Genomic DNA, 17,219 nt, shown 5'->3' with positions numbered 1-17,219 from the left:
AGCCCTGTAGGACAGCTGTACACAGGTGAATGTGTGTCTTTTTACTACACTGTGTTCTATGTGCCTAACATGCACATAATTATTTGTTTTTATATTTTGAAAATGTTCAAACAGTCTAAAACAGGCTGACTAACAAAAACAATGGCCATTACAATTTACTTAATAGTTGTAACATCCTTTATTAGTTGCTATATTAAACTTACAGCAGGAGGACTTGGACGTGGTGAGATGGGGGTTGAGGGCTTTGAATCCTCTTTTTCTTTCTCGAGCTCCTTCTCTGCTGGTAGAGGAGGTGGAGGTGGGGCGAGGTTCGGGCACTGACCAATTTCAGCATTCTCAAAGGAAACAGGCTGAGCGAAATCTGACAAACTGAGAGGGGAACAGGCAGTTAGATGTAAAAATCATGTGCACAACAGAATTAAATAAATCTGTAAGTATCAAGGTTTGCTATGGTTTATTATTTCAAGCCTTAATTTCATTTTCTTCACAAAATAAAGTAGATATTTACTATTTTACATATACAAATAAAACTGCAACTAAGAAATATCAGGCTGAAATGACTATCATCACTGTCGCGTGTGATGGATTCCCTGCTGGTGAATAAAAACAACAGGCCTGACATGCACATAATTTTATGGCTAAATCAATTGAGCATAGTCTTAGATCAGGCAGGCCCCAAAACCAAGTTTAGCCCCAAAACCAAGTTTAGCCCCTGATTCCAATACATCAACTGATGCCAACTGATTCAGTTTATACACTTCCAAGTATTTATACATATTTGTTTCACACAGGGCACATTCTTTAAGTAGCTTTTCGCCTGTCTCCACTTGCTTTTTTCTCTTCAAGACACTTTGCAACCAGCTTCACCACGAGCCTCTCACATCTTTTGTCACCGATCTCTGTTCTGCTCTGTTACATAACATTACTTTAGATGGATATAACATTTTCTTTGACAAAAGTGGTTCTGCCTTAGATACAATACCAGCAAAAAAACAACGAAAGACTAAACAATCCCTGTTAGCCAAACGCTTAGGCTTCAGAATGCTCTAAAAGCTCAGCTTACAAGGGTTTTTCCAACTCCTGCTCTCATCATTTAGATACATATGTGTGAGCAGAGTATTCGCACTCGGGTCTTTTATTTGGATGGGACTGCCAACCAGATCTTTTTGGCTTAAAGCAGGGGTGTCCAACTCCAGGCCTCAAGGGCTGGCATCCTCCAGATTTTAGATATCACCCTGGGTCAACACACCTGAATCAAATGATGATTTCATTACCAGGCCTCAAAGTTTAACATACACAGCATTGATCATGAGGTTCCATATGCATCCTTTGAAGGGGATGTTGGCTCTGTTGGAGGTCTGCTCTACTTCTGCGGGAATACCACCAAGGAAGATACGCTGCAAGTTCAATGGCTGGTCATTGGGAAGCACGCCCTGCATCCTGGCTTCATCGTCCACGTGGACTGCAAAAGATCTGTTGGAAAACAAAGAAAAATTCCAAAATGAGGAAATGGATTATAACACACAATAAAACATCTTCAACAGGAGTTTGTTACTTCATAACAAAAACAAACGCTAACCTGCCAGCTAGCCTCTCTATGCGGAGTGTGTGCTCTCTGCCATCATTCAGCGTGCCTTGTTCAGGTCGTCTGGTGGCTTGTCGCCGATTGTGGCTGCCGGTAGACACTACGACTTCCAGCGAACCTCTGGTCAGCATGACTGAGAGGTAGGGCTGCCAGAGTTGGAGATAAACTTTATTAACAGGGTCAACATGAACATTCAAACTAACCTTAGGAGACAGAATATGGTAAAGTTCAAGTAAATTTGCATAAGTAAATGCAAAAGGACTTTATTTTTTTAAATTCAGTACATTCAGTCCAGTGAAATATATCAGAAACTTTATTTTGATGAGTAGAAAATGACATGAAAATGTAGGCGTTTGATTACAGATTATTTCCTAAAAACACACAGGGGAACTGCAACAACAACAATCTTGTTTTAGCTTCTAATCCATTTATGTTGTTTTAAAGAAGACACACACACAAACACACACACAAATAAATAAATAAATGCACATTTGGTTGTAACTCTATATCCATATTGTGCAAAAAGAAAAAAGGGAAAGAAAGGGCATTGGATGAAACGGACAGAAAAAGAAAAACGGGAGGCAAAACAGAGTGAGGATTAGAGCAGAGAAAGGGTAGGGGGAATGGCGAGGTGAATGCAGGGAGATATATGGTATATAGAGCAAAATTGGGGGGAAATAAGCAAGATAAAGGAAGACGAGGGGAGTGGGGAGGAAAGGATAACAAGAGATGAGAGGAACAGAGAGGACAGGATAATAGGGGGAAGAGATGAGAGGGCAGAGAGCAAAACAGCAAGCACGATAGAGATGGCGAGAGAGAGAAAGAGTGAGACAGACAGAGAGGTGCTAGAGAGCAGTGGTGCAGGGTCAGGCTAATTTGAATTTTAATTCAGTGTGTGCCAGAGGGCGAAGTGGGAGACAATTTACCACCTGAAAATGGAATTTCAATTTGAGGTCGGGGACAAATTGAACTGAGATGTAGCTACAACATGACTCTCACTGCGCCATCTCACACTCGTACATGGGTACAAAAGCACGCCCGCGCGCGTACACACACACTCATGCAGAATGTGCACAAATACAACATTCATGCAAAACATGGTATGCTTTTCTGCATTTCTCATTCTATATCTTCACTCTAGAGCGTAAAGCTGAAGCAGGTAGAATTGTGCAGTCCATGTCTTTCAGGTCAGGCCTATTCAATATGTTTTTCACATTTTATGAGACAATCTAACGTCTTAATTAAAAACAAAAAGTAATGTGATATCTCGAGGCAGTCAAAACTAGTACAATCATTCAGTGGATAAGAAGGAAAGAAAGAGTTTTGATCTCCAGTTTGTATAAAGAAAATTCTCAGTTGTTTTGAATGAGTGAGGAACTCTTAGATGTACCTCAAAACTGTCATCATCATTTTACCATCTCTCCTCCCTCTGTGCATGTGCTGACTTTTCCCATAGACTGTATATAAAAGATGGAGATAGCACACGTGCACATTCTTTAGCATTGCCAACATGGGGAAATTCTTCAAGTTAAAAAAAGACTTCATAAAAGTCACGCAAAAAAAATGATACTGTTCACTATATCCTCAGTAAACACATTCCTAGTAAGTTTATAGTCTCAACCACTACACAGCAAATTCAAAAGTGTCAAATGTTTTGGTGTTAGTAGACTTCTTGCAAAAGTAGAGTTAATTTTACTCTAAGTAGAGTCACATTCTTTTAATGTAACTCTGAGGTATAAAATGATAGTGTGTTGAGTGTTAAAATTAGTGTTTCTATGTCAAATCTGGAGGTGTTACAATGGAACTCCGCCCCCAGCACCACAGATTCCAATCCAAGCTGAAGTGAAGCCGTTTCAGAACATTTTGCTCTACATATTTCTGAGTTGTTTGCCATGCTTGGTAAGTCATTTTTTGTGAGATTGTTTCAATTATTATTATTAGCTTTTACTTCTGTGGCTTTCTGGAGTTTAGACAAAGCTGTGTGAAAGGCATTAGCCACGTTGCTCTGTGATAGCATAATATTCTGTTTTAGCTAGCTGAAATGTATTGTCTGCAGGCAGATAGTACAGCCTTGAAAAAAAGCTTGCATATGAATTTTCAGTCAAGTTTTTGGTTAACTTAAATACACCTAAAACAATGTCTAGGTTGTGAAATGTTCGTATAATGGTGCTACTTCAAGCCTGAAAACGATCTCCCACAAAAAAACGAGCAAACATGTCCTGACTGGGTTGTACGTTTAGATCCCTCCAGAGTTTTGTACACACGGTTTAGGTAAAAATGAAAAAGATTGAGCTTTTAAATTTAGTTCACCATTAACTGTTGTCTGTGTTCTTCAGTTGTTTGAGAGAGCACCATTTTAACAAACATGTTCGGGTAGAATATTGCCTTTAAATATGGGCATTGGATTCGTATCTGGAATCTTTCGGGAAAATACAAGTTATAGCTCAAAAATTATTCTTTTTTTTCCCTTTTTTTTTTTTTTTTTTTTTAAACTGTGCTGCAATTAATTACCAGATTATTTGTGCAATTAATTAGTGCACAACTAATTTTTATTGAATCTCCACACAGGATATGCTTGTGAAGGTGGAATATGGGGAAGAGCAGAAGTGATGAATGGAGGACATGCATATTGTATTGAAGAAAAGAACAATGAGCATGCTGTTGCATTTATCTATGTCAGACCGTTTGATAAACAATATTCTAATGAAAGTGAGAACATGTACATTGCTCGATATTGTTACATGTTTCAGACAATGTTTTGAAATTGTAGTGCACAGTTCAAAATAAATGTTTTTCAAAAACCATTGCCTCTTTGTAATATATCTTTATTTCCAAAGGAATTTCTAGAAGTTCAGAAGAGTAAAATTCAAACTTTTTTAGAATTATTAATTAGAAGATAACTCTTATGTAGTTAAACTAGAATACTCTGTGAGAGTTAGTATATAAACTCTTAACGCCTAGTTAGCATTAATAAGTGTTAAATTATCAACTCCAGACAGATTTGGTACTTAACACTAAATCAGAGTTAACGTACCAACTCTCCAATAAGAGTTAAATTAACTCTCCCTGGTGTGGACCCATATAGACACTTTAAAAGAGTTGAAATCAAATCTGACAGTGTTAATTTGGACATGCTGGATTTTCTGTGTACTCATGAGAAATATTGAATGTACAATTATAGTTCCATTTAGAATAAATCTGGTGAAAAAACAGGGTATTATTTAGGAGTGCGGCTATATTTTGACAGACAGGTTGCAACAGTACAGTTTTGCAGGGCTATTAGTTTTTATTTTAAAGTGACCTGTGGCAAAAATGCTTTACAAATATTCTGTGACGTCATGGTGGTCTCCATCTTTTACCTACAGGTGATTATTTGTTTTTCTTTCTTTATTGGCCAGCTTAAAAACAATCTATTGTTTTTCATCTTCCATAAGATGTTCTTATTCTTCCACCTCTTTTCTTCTTACCTCTCCTCTGTACCCGTCCTTTCATTTTTTTGCTCCCAGCTCTTTCCATTTTTTCAATTTTGTTCTCTCCCACAGCAGACTATCCTCCCCATCATCTCATTTCCTTTCTTTTTAGCTTTGTTCTTACTTCTCTATCCTTACTTTCACCTCTAAATCTCTCTCCTCCATCCCTCCATCCGTTGTCTCCTGTCCCCTTCTCTCTGTGTCCCTCTCTAAAACAGCCATTAGTCAGGGCCAAGTTGAGTTGATGGTGTTTTTAACCTCGCTTAACCTTTCTCCACACACGCACGTACAGAGGCGCACACATACACACAAATGCTGTGCCTGCCAGCATAGTTAGTAAAAATAGATTTATGTGCCTAACAACCAGTGATGATGGATAAGCTAGAGGTAACCCTCTGTCCTCTCTACCTCTCTCACACACAAAAACACGACACACATTTAAATTTGCACGCGTGTGAGTGCCATCCTCACACCTGATATGACACACAAACCCCTTACGTGCACATACAAACACACACAGCTGCAAATATGACATGCTGCCCATGGTGTTTTCAGGGGAGTTAAAATAATGGATTTAATTATTTAGCACTGGCTAGGGTTGACAGGCATGTGTGCACATGTGTGTGTGCACGTGGAAAAAAAGGTGTTTTAGCTGTGAAACAATCTAATCAGTGTAGTTGCCAACAGAGTCAAATCTCATTAATATGCACTCATGGAAATTTAATTCACTTACAGAAAAGTTGCTTGTGTGACTGTGTGGACGCACTGGCAAAGTCAGCTAAAAGCTAAGATCGCCACTATACATTGAACGTCCACAACAGCTACTAAAGGTGTGTATGAGTCTTTGCACATCTATGGGTGTGTATAAGTAAGAGTGTGCATTTTGGAAAACAACAATCCCATTAGCTCAGTTGCCAAAAACTGCAAATCTCATTAATATGCACTTATGTAACTGCCATTCACTTAGGCAAACAAGACAGCATTTGGGTCCAAACTGTGCATGGTGAACCCACCTCTCCTGACTGTCTTCTCTTCCTCTTGGACTTTGAAAGGCTCGTGGAGCGGGCCTGGATTGGAAAGATATTCAGAACAATGTTATTGTGCACAGATTCTTCTCAGAGTTTTCTGATACTGCCTTGGTAGCACTATCTAATAATGTCACACTATTAAGCAGTAGTAAGGTATTGGGAAGTGCTTAATTTATTGTTTACATACATATTACTCCGCCTTGGTATGTCATTTATAAACAGAGATATGTTTATCTATCTGCTACTCTTACACCATGCACAGCTTTGAGTCATGAATCATGATCATGATCATATATCTGTATTTATAAACGGCCTTCAGGAGAAATAATGCTGTATCAATGATGAATTAAGCACTTGCTAACACCTTACTAATAGCTTCACAATGCTTTATCATAAAGTGCTATCATTACCTAATGGTACAGTTACACTGGATTACTCACTTGAGTAATGCTATTACTCAAGTGAGTCACTTGAGTCCACCTTGACCAGACTGAAATCACTCACACAGATTGGCAAATTATTGCCATAAATTTATAGACGCAGACAGTTTGCGATCAATTTGTAGCTCAGCTGCTCTGCAGCTGTTTGTATTACAATTTCAATGCAAACGGTCACAATAGTTTTGGCTTTGCTGTTTTCCATAGTTTAACTGTACCATAAAAGTGGCAGATGTGCAAGAAACTTAACCAGAAAAAACTGAGCTTGCATTACAAGGTTTTTAAAGAAGCCATATTATTAGACAACAGGCACGCTGTTATGTTACCATGCACACACTGGCAAATTTTGTCACTACACAACATTGTTTTAACCCTTTAAAGTCAAATTGATGTTTTCAAAATGTTTCTTTAGCACAAATACAAAGATGGACTGAAACAATATACCAAACAATTTTTATATTTTATTTCATTTCCATACTACATAAATTCTATATATGTACTATATAATAAATGATTATACTGTACATTCTTGCAGTTTTATTAGATTTTATGGCAATTATTAACAACAATTTAACAATTTTTAAACTATTTTCTGAAAAAATATTGAACACAAACTGGTGACAATAGAGAAAGATTTGAGTGATTAGTGGTGAATGAATATTTAAGTTCAAATGAAGCTACTCTTCATATTACACTGTTTCCCACCCATGAGAAATATCTTACAACTATAACAGAATGAGGAACTTGATCAGATAAAATAAAGCACAACTCAGATTTAAGAAGTATATTGTATTGGAGTGACTCAGTGAGTAAAACAGATGGACCAAAAAAAAAAAAAACCCTAATAAAATAACAACAACCTTCTGTCTGTTTGGTGACCCTCCGCCTACTGCCAGCAGTATGGTCCCAGTGTCTTCTAGAGTGCTGAATGACAGGCTGATCTCTGTGTCAACGGCCAGCGATAGACCACTCAGCTCCATGTATCCTGGCTTAGAGAAACTGACTGTGTGCAGGTTCTGCAAACAAAGAAGAAACAGTTTCACTTGACATGTATTTTGTCAATGGACAGATAAGTTATTTAGTTCAGCACCGTTCATCATGCCTACAATGCAGAAGTCAAACAGAAAAGAGTGAAAACGACTACACAAGTCTGAATGTAGTTGATCCAATTTATATGACTTTTTGATATTTTAGTCAAGGTTTTTCAAAGAACAGCAACACATTTTAGGGGCACGCTGTTTCACACAGACTTTCTGGTGCATCATCATCCAGCTTTCCTTTTGTTACGGTAGTTGTAAAAATGAAATTCTCCCCCTCTATTTAACATACCTACCCACGTGTGGTTTTATTACTTTAATAAGGACTTTTTCTTTCTTTCTTTCTTTTTTTTTTACAACCACTAACTGCCTACATCTAACCTTAACCTGACTTTATACTATGCTTAAACTAAGTCTTTATCTTAAATCATTCACATAATAAGGACTTGCTGTTTTCCAAAAGACGAAGGTCCCCAGCCTGTGACCTCCTCTCTACCACCACCACACGCAGAAAAAAAGAGAAAGACCTTCAGCAATCTTCTTCAGCATTCTCCGGGCCTTGATACGCTTTGGCTACATTTTTTTTATAAGTGAATGAATAGCACTAGTCATGGTGAAAACCTTGCATGGCTGTTGAAAGCTCCATGAGTGTGTTTGCATAATAGGCTTGAAAGATTAAAATATAAAAAGCAATTTAAGAAGTGTGTATATTCTTACAAATGCACTGATTAATACATAATGCATAGTTTGTGTCTGTGAGAGGAACATGAATATGAAAGGGTACTGCAGATTAAACACGTCTGTGCCTTTTTATTTTATTCTTTGTGCGGAAACCATCTTCCTACATAAAGAAGCAACTGAGTGAAAGGCAAATCAGAATGAAAGTGACATGTGCTGTTGAAAAAAAAGCTGTAGAATTTCAAGGTCATCCAATCAACAGATTTTAATGCCTTTTCAGATTCCCCATTTAGTGGATGTTATGTTAATTATATGTACATATTCGCCGACCTGACGCATTCAAACATCTCTCTATATATAGCAAATCTAAAATATATAATACTGTAACCAGAGGGTCAGCAATCATACGAGATGTTTCATAAAAGCTCACTTACCTCTACATTACATCCTTTAGTCACACCAGTATAATCTGAGCTGCTCAGAAGGTTATATGGCGTTCTGGAGATTTCAATGTCCCGAAGACAACCCGCATACCTCTTCAGAATGACCTCTGACCTATATGAAGTGTAAGACAGTTTTACTTTGGAGTATTCAATAATCATAATAATGGTCAGTCTGCTCTTGTAGAAGTGAATTACTGCAGCAGTGAATTCGCAAGCAGAGTGATGCCTAAACATCAACAAGAATAATCGGAATATGTCGTTTGTCCATACAAATGCACTGGGATATTTTTCTATATTACTCATTTCAAGATGAGTATCTGTTATTCAAGAGAAAGTTCTTAAAAAATATCCAGCATATGATAATCCTCGTCAACGACTGCAATAAACATTATTTTAGCAGAATAATACACTTTTTTTAAGTTACCCATCAATCTCAAAAATGTCAGGAAGTAGATTAACATCTAAATCTACTGAATATGCCAATAAAATATGCAAGGGAGTTATTCATTTGAGTTATTCCACCAAAATGTTGTTGAACAAACGTCAAATTCAGATTAACAAAGGATAGAAAAAGTGATTTCTGAGAGTCCAGCCAACAAACAAACGTACATTCAGTGTGGGCTGTACAGCATTATCAGCAGGTCAGCCTCATGCACAGCTCAACAGTGAATACAGTTTATTTTTTTATTGTGCTTGATTATAAAATTTCTTATTTATTTATTCATTCATTTACCTGGCTGCGATGCTGTTAAGAAGGAACATGACATTCAAGCATTAGCAAACACACAACCATATGGTAAACATGTTAACATTCTTAAACTAAACCTTCAATTCAACTTGCCATCTTTACTTTGATCATTGAACTGGTCAAGTTGTTTTTAATGTTTATGCCATTTAATTCACTGTGCTACGAGGTTTGATAGCCCGTGTCAGACAGCTGATTCAGGTGCAGGAGGAAAGTTGAAGTTAACTCTCAGATCAGAACATATGGCGTTTCTCTCATCTCAGGGTTAACAAACTCAGAGTCTTCACTGACCTAATTGTTATCCTATTTCTGGAATGGGGCTTAGAAATAGGATAAAAAAGTATTTGTGCTTAGTAGCAAGCATTATCCCCACATAATGGATATGTTGGAGTGGAGGTTTGGTCTGTTACTACTTTAACTACCTCAAAGTGTCAAAATAACTTTCCCATGAGGAAACTATATGAATTAACGCAAATGAAACATTCAAAAATATTAAAGAGCATTTCTGTAACGCAAATGCAAAACAATATGCAGCTCTCACACAGAATATCATGTGAGCTTTTATAAACTGAACCAACGTAAATGACAGCACTTTTTGCGTACCTGTAATTTCCAATCGTTGGCAGACCTCCAAAATAGATTTTCTGGTGCTCCTTAAGGTTCAGACCAGTAGCTGACCCCAGAGATGTGGCCACAATCTTTTCCTCGTCACTGCTGTCGACGTCTACTATGGACACCGTGGCTTTGTTAAGAGTTGAAGATAAATTATCAGCAACAGAACACGGAGAGATTGTATATGTATACCCTCTAATTTATCTGTTCCATTGATTCACAGCACAGGTTATATAAGAAGGCTTACATAGTTTCTTGTTCCTCGACATGGTGAGGGATTTCCAGTGGCCATCATTATGGCGCTTAGATGAGTTGGCACTTCCAACTCCAGATCCAAGGTCAAAGTTAACCTTCACTTTACCCTCTGACAGCTCCAGAGACATGAAGTCCTTCTGCAGAGAGCATCAAACAGGGAGAAACTGCTGTGACACTCTGGCGTTTCAAATTCAGTACAAATCAATAACAGCACGAGTCTGAAAAGATAGGATTTAACAACACGGTGTAAAATATACTGCAAAGGGTCCCAATATGGACTAGACTGAAGAAAATGGTTAAAATTATTTTATCAATTAATCAAATCTTGACTGCTCAATAAAACAGCAGATTTTGGACACTATTCTTAATGTCACATAAAGAGAACTGTAATGTTTTCTTTTTAATTGTCATAAGACACAAGCAGTAAGAGCTTGACACCTGTTTGATTGTTTGATGTGCTTTTTACAGTATTTGTACTGTCTAAATAAATTTTAAAAAGCCTCACAACTTACAAAATAAACAAAATATCTGTCTCCATCATGGTGTTAATACCATATTAAACACATACCATGTCTTCAGCTGCCATGTACATGAGCAGAGCATCAGAGGAGAACGTGCGGAACTTGAAAGTGATGGTGGAGACATTTGGGTTCCACCTGGTGGGTCGTCCCACTGCAGCGTAGCCTTCTCCATCCAGTTGAACGGTCCCTTCACCGTGGGAACGCTGGGGGCTACAAAAAAAGGACCAATTTACAACTGCTTTGTTTCCTGTCCAACTGCCTGAGTTTGAAAGGTCACAAATAATTAAATGCAAAGTAGGCGGGACAATGAAACGCTCACTTGAATATTAGACCAACCAGAATATCTGCAAAAGACAGCTGTTTTTATAAATAAATCCTAGTTCCTGTATAAAATGTTCTTTACATATCTACGATTAGGAATACAACTGGGAGTAATAAAAAGACTACACTATCAATATCAGTAAGGAAGAATAAAATAATTAACTTCTAATTAAATTGTGACTGTATACCTGACGACACATCCCTTACAGTCTCCCTCTCTCTCTCTGTAGTTCCACAGTCCAATAGGTTTACCATCCAGGTAGGTTTCCCCCATGCAGCCTGTGAAAGTATTTGTTCTTACTGTCTCTGCTTTCTAAAAGACAAACAGAAAAAAGATAATAATGAGAAAACACAGCAGGAAGACAGGTTCTTCATGTATTGAGACAGACAGACAGGCACCTTGACAGAGCCGAATATCCCTCCCACAAACAGGTAGGCGTTCTGGTCTACATCCAAGATGGTGAAGGCCGTGGGCGAGTTGGCACTGGCCGGGGTCGGCATCATACCAGCCATAGAGCCTTCCAGAGGATATACTGATATGGTACCATTCAACCCATTGCTGTATTGAGAGAATGAGAAGAGGGTTTGTTGTCTTTTTGCTTGGCATTCTGTACTGCCTGGAAGAGATTTGTTATGACTGAAGCCATTTGGAATCAGTTTTTATAAACTCTTGGTGCTAAAGAAGAATGATAGAAACAGAGTGTGGAGCCAGTTTTGTTGCAGTGAAAACTCTGAGATGTATGGCAAAATCAGCCGGCCACCTTGGAGTTTAAAGTCAAGATTTCTACATTGTGTAGGGGAACACTTAAGACCGATAGTCTGCGTGATTCCACTGGAAGACACCTTTGGGAAATTTCTCAGATGGAAATACATGGTGCAAATGAGCCATCTCCTTTGTGTGAATTGGCCTGATGTTAGATGGTCTTGCATAAAACATCGCTGCAGCTTTCACAGAGAAAACTAGTTTGTTAGATTACACTGTATCTATGCAATGATGTGCCACAGGCTGACATCCTGCAATCTCTTGATTTCCCAAGTGAAACAGTGCGTTTTCCACAGTAGCATGAATGAGAAGATGTCCTTAGGTAACTGTTGGTTTATTTCTGCAACAACTGTCGGTTACAACTGTTGCTTGTGGTTAGACGGGATCACAGACAAAAAAAAATATAAAGAAATGTATAAAACTAATTAGCTATATACATCTATACAGACATGTATAGATAAGTACAGTATCTTTCTTTTGTTATACCCCTTTCTTGTACACTCACTTTGTGATTGTGTGTGGGTGTACGCATGTTTTCTTATTATTGACTTCTCAAAACTCCTGAAATGTAAGATGTAACATCAGTTTTTAAACCATACGTGTCAAAGGTACAGCACATTTCCATACACATGAATGAGTGCGCTCTTCTTACCGAGACGCCTCGATCCTGTGCCAGTTTCCATCATGGATGGTGTGATGGGGATATTCGACCCTCCCCACACCTGAACCCACATCCCAAAGGAAATTCACCTTCCCCTTGCGCATCTCCAATGCCAAGAAATCAACCTGAGACAAAGTAGACATAAGCTGAATAAACTGCAAAAAATCATTGTTGTGATTTATTTTAGGTTAAGGTTACTGTGCTTAGTGCTGATTTATCCGCTTAACAAGATGAATACAGATACTGATTTTGTAATTGTGGGTAATGCGCATGAATAAGTTGACAGTTTATGAAACATTCAAAAATACTTGGAGAAAACTCGAGATATACAGTGTTCAGGGTCACGGTGATTCTGAAGCATATTCCAGGTGTCATAGGGTGAGAGGTAGGGAAAACCATTTATGCTCATATTCATACCTATGGCCAGTTTTCGCCTATTCTCCAATTGTTCTAACATGGTAACAGGAAGTCAGAATACCCAGAAGGAACCCTGACAGTGACAGGGAGAATATGCAAACCTCACACAGGAAGGCCCCAGCAAATTGGTGGATTCAAACCCACGACCCTCCTGCTTTGAGGTGACACTGCTAACCACTTTTTTTTTTTTTTTTAAACAAAAGGGTTTGGAGGACAGTAAAGGTAGTTTAAAGGTTGTAATTTTATTGCAAGAATATATTTTTTAAATTTAATAATAAATCTTAGGCATTCTTCCAATTTATCCAAAACCTTTTCCAGATGCTGCTAATGTAATCAGATTCTCTATAGTTTTGCATGCTTTCTAAAAATCTGCATTGTTCTCAGATTTAGGCTTTAATTCAAACAATATATTCAAAGTGATTATCAGACCACACAAATCTCAGAGGTTATGTGGTACACCTCTCACCTTTGTGAATGTGGAATAATTTATCTACTGGAATTCTGCAAATAACAACGTAATGTGCACTGGTAATATTTATACTGCTTTTTGTTTAGAAATGAACAACCAACAATCATGCTTTAGCTCCTTAGCAAGCTGGGATCTGTGGTGAAGCCAATAAAGGTACCCATGTTAAAATGATTTACAAGAGAAATAACATGTAAGCTATATACAGGCTTGAAGTTATGCATGGTAAGACCACAGTATGCCGGTGAAATTGAGCAACTTGTTTCGACCACAAAATAGCTGCATGTGGAGCAAGCAGCTACAGAGTTAAATTATGAGCAACTGAAGCAACTACCTACATAACGTTGTTGGAAATGTCCTAGCATAGAGTGACCTATGAAACCAAAGCCTACAATGTCCATTAGTGGCAAACTGTAAGGTAAAAAGTGATGGGCAGTGGCTTTACTTTTCCCTCTATACAGGTGTCTTTTATACACAGTCTATGCTTTTAAGATGACACAATGCAGGAGTTATGCAGCAGTTTTATGTACTAAAATGTGAATGATTGAACAGTGAAGTACTTTTATACCCAGTTCTGATCTATTCTGGGGCTACAAAAGCTTTCCTTTTCTTCATCTGTCCTTGTAAGTGGATTTTTACTGGATCTTGCTGTATTTTGATTAATGCTCTTATTACATATGTATGAGTATGAAAAAAAAAATAAAAAGTGAACTTTCAGCATATGCTCTCATCTTCATGTTGCAGCTGAAGTGCATACCAAGAATTATAATTCATATATTATTATGCGCAATTAGAGATTATCAGGGGGTCACATTTGAAGACACAAATGACACGCATGCACAGACACAAAAGTGCATGCACTAATCTTTCTGGTCTCCCCAGGGTAATGCCGATTATTCATTAGTAGAGATCACAGGGCAGCATCGTTACTATTCAATTAGTATTACACGCTATTAGAAAAATGTAAGAGGCGTGCATGCACACACACAAAATTACTATACAAAATAAAATTATTCACCATCAGAAAATAGTAGAGACACACAAACACACACATATGAATGTTCACACTTTCCAGTCAGATGCAGTGAAGATTTCTCAGGGGAAATCAGGCTAAAGTACATGGCAACGTAAACTTGTTGTTAATTGGTGCTGCTCATCAAGATACACACATGTGTTTACAACCAAACCCACACATATGCACACCTTGGGAGTAGCATGGTGACTTAAATTAGTGCTATGTTTATAGGGTGCCTGCAAGTATGTGCCAATGTGTATTAGTTATTCACATATTAGACAAGCCACTTTGGGAATACCTGTAAGGTGTGTGAGAGGGCCGGTTTATGGGAAAGAGACAAGTGTGTGTGCTTTTTAATGCAAGACTAATGGTACACGAGAACGCTTCAAGAGAAAAAAAATATGTTATGGTGCTCTACATAGCACCTGAGTATTAAATTAAATGAGAACAATGCATCGATATGAAACATTTTTAAAAAAATGAACATTTTGATATTTAAATTGTGACATAAAGACACATTTTTTAAGGCAATAGATTAGGTTTTTGTTTAGAAATAAACAACCTGTACAACTTCAAACTACTTTTGATTTTATGCTCCTGTGTTTTTCCGAGATGTGCTTACATATTTGGCTGATCCCAGGTAGAATAGCAGGTTATCAGGTGTGGTGGTTTTGACATGAAGAATGATGGTATTATACCGCCCCTTTCGGATGTCAGGGCGGTAACTACGGAGGCAGTCACCTCCCGAAGACACTGATACTTTGATCTGTAAACAGGAAGAAAGAGTGAAGGAATTAAGAATGTTTCCACAAAAAGGCATCTTCGATTATAGTTTGAATTTATCCTACATATTGTATAATAAAACACAAGTATTTAAAAAAAACATCTGGTGCTTGCCTCAAAGTCCAACTTGGACTGAGAGCAATCAGTCTCAGATAGACTGATATCTAATTTATAAATGCAGGCAGATTATGCCTGAATTATTATGCCATATATAGTCCTGCAACAAAGTTTTAACCAACCGCTGGGCACCGACATGTTTCTAAATAGCTCCCAGTTGTGCGGTGGAAGAAAGCCATCAAAAGAAACCAAGCCTACTAGACCCACGGCTGGGCCTCGTACATGTAAACACATTCAGTCCAACTGTCTCCTGGTCAACCTGTCGAAGTGTTAGCCAGCCACAAATGCTTCTGGAAGTTCAAATAAATTATAATAAATCTTGCACAAGATCTTATAAAATAAATGCAAACTTGCTGACATTTATTGTACATTAAACTACTATAAAACATGTGATCTCCTACAACTATGAGTAGGAGTTGTACATGGCAGTGTGTCAACAACTTACTGAATTAGCTTGTTTCCTGGCCTGGTTAATCAGTTCCTTTATTTGGGAGATGTTGCGCCTCAAATTGTCCTGTAGCTTTTTGATTGGCTGAAGCTTCTCCAACAGCCTGTCAGCTTCGTCCTCCAAATCCTTCACTTTTGCTCCTGCAGCATGAACTGAAGGTAGAGAGAGATCAAATACAACGATACAGAACACTACCATAGTTGTTATCATGATACTATTCGGTACAGTACTGCAGCTGAGAAAAAGAGAAAGCTTGCAGAAGACGAAGCGAAATAATGGTAGATGAGGAAATCACTGGAGGAGGAGAAATGTGGAGGAAGAGACAGAAAGATGGCAAAGCCAGTAAGAGCCAAACAATTAGTGTAACTCAGCATTCAAAGAGAACTGCTTCTAATTTATTTACTTGGAGAAATTGTATCAGCTTAAGATCCAGGAAAGATAAAAATAAAGAGAAGACATAAAAATTAAAAAAAGAAGTGCTATGCCTTGCAGTGTGCAGAGCTCTCATGCTCATGCCGAATGGAGGCTTTATTAGAAGCAACTATTGTTTACCGTGTAGCTATTAAAGATAATCACAATATTAATGGGTGGTGCTCCAATACTGCTGTCGAAATCAGCCTATGCCGCCATAGGCGATACTGACTGAAGAGCCCGCTGACTCAATACAGTGTGTACTCTGTGATTTGTTGTATTTAAGCAAAACAAATATGTGAGATATTGCAATTAAAATATGGTATTGGTGCACCACGTATAATACGTGCTCAAATTAAAGTAAGTGAAATATACATACTGATTGCTGTGGGGGATTGAAAAAAGAGAAACAGAGAGAAATATATCAAATTTCAATTTCGAATTTACGTAGATCTGAGACAACAACAAGATAAAAGTTTGGAAATGTTCCAGTTGATCATTTTCAACATTTTGTTATTAATTTATCAAATTAGGATGTAAGAGTTGCAAAAATGTTCAAAAGCTCACTCTTTTCAGAGTAAAGAAAGAGTAATTAGTTACTACCTGCCTACTAATATTAGACTATGCATACTAACTACCAAAAGAAAAGCACTTTACTGTTTTTCTCAGGGTCCTGGATCATCTGATTGGCTTCGCTGACAGTCTCCTTTAGATCAGTGTAGTTGCGCTCTAGTCCACCAAGTCGCAGGTTCAAATCTCCAAGACGCTCCAGGACGTCGATGGCTGTGGCGTTAGCATCCGCTGCTACAGCCTTTGTGGCTGCTAGCCTAGCTGCTGTGTCTGTCAAAGAATGAAACAAAAGATGTGTACTGTAACTGCCATAATTTACATTGATGTTGTGCAAACCCAAATTTTTAAACAAATATATACTTTACTGTTCAGTTTATTTACTATCATTTTTATGTGTTATTAAAGAAATAACAAGATAGCTCTTAGGTCAGATCTG

At 37.8% G+C, this 17,219-nt stretch overlaps 1 protein-coding gene across 6 annotated transcripts in view; it reads right to left on the bottom strand.

Moving 5' to 3' along the window:
- lama2 (laminin, alpha 2) overlaps positions 1–17,219 on the bottom strand; it is a 206,565-nt gene that overhangs the window by 15,848 nt on the left and 173,498 nt on the right. For 4 of the 6 annotated variants that reach the window (XM_084954250.1, XM_084954246.1, XM_084954248.1 and 1 more), the window contains 16 exons: positions 16,871–17,053; positions 15,800–15,954; positions 15,077–15,220; positions 12,548–12,681; positions 11,532–11,691; positions 11,321–11,445; positions 10,859–11,021; positions 10,283–10,427; positions 10,027–10,165; positions 9,412–9,423; positions 8,670–8,790; positions 7,381–7,536; positions 6,069–6,122; positions 1,580–1,731; positions 1,297–1,473; positions 204–369 (listed from right to left, as the gene is read on the bottom strand). In XM_084954250.1, coding sequence (XP_084810376.1) covers positions 204–369; positions 1,297–1,473; positions 1,580–1,731; positions 6,069–6,122; positions 7,381–7,536; positions 8,670–8,790; positions 9,412–9,423; positions 10,027–10,165; positions 10,283–10,427; positions 10,859–11,021; positions 11,321–11,445; positions 11,532–11,691; positions 12,548–12,681; positions 15,077–15,220; positions 15,800–15,954; positions 16,871–17,053 — 2,186 coding nt within the window. The remainder of the gene's footprint in view (positions 1–203; positions 370–1,296; positions 1,474–1,579; positions 1,732–6,068; positions 6,123–7,380; positions 7,537–8,669; positions 8,791–9,411; positions 9,424–10,026; positions 10,166–10,282; positions 10,428–10,858; positions 11,022–11,320; positions 11,446–11,531; positions 11,692–12,547; positions 12,682–15,076; positions 15,221–15,799; positions 15,955–16,870; positions 17,054–17,219) is intronic. The other 2 variants (XM_084954247.1, XM_084954251.1) reach the window with 1 other exon arrangement.

Source organism: Perissodus microlepis, chromosome 15 (assembly GCF_051167445.1).
Source record: "Perissodus microlepis isolate ML-2025 ecotype Zambia chromosome 15, ASM5116744v1, whole genome shotgun sequence".
NCBI lineage: Eukaryota > Metazoa > Chordata > Actinopteri > Cichliformes > Cichlidae > Perissodus > Perissodus microlepis.
This window is presented reverse-complemented; position numbering and strand designations above follow the sequence as displayed.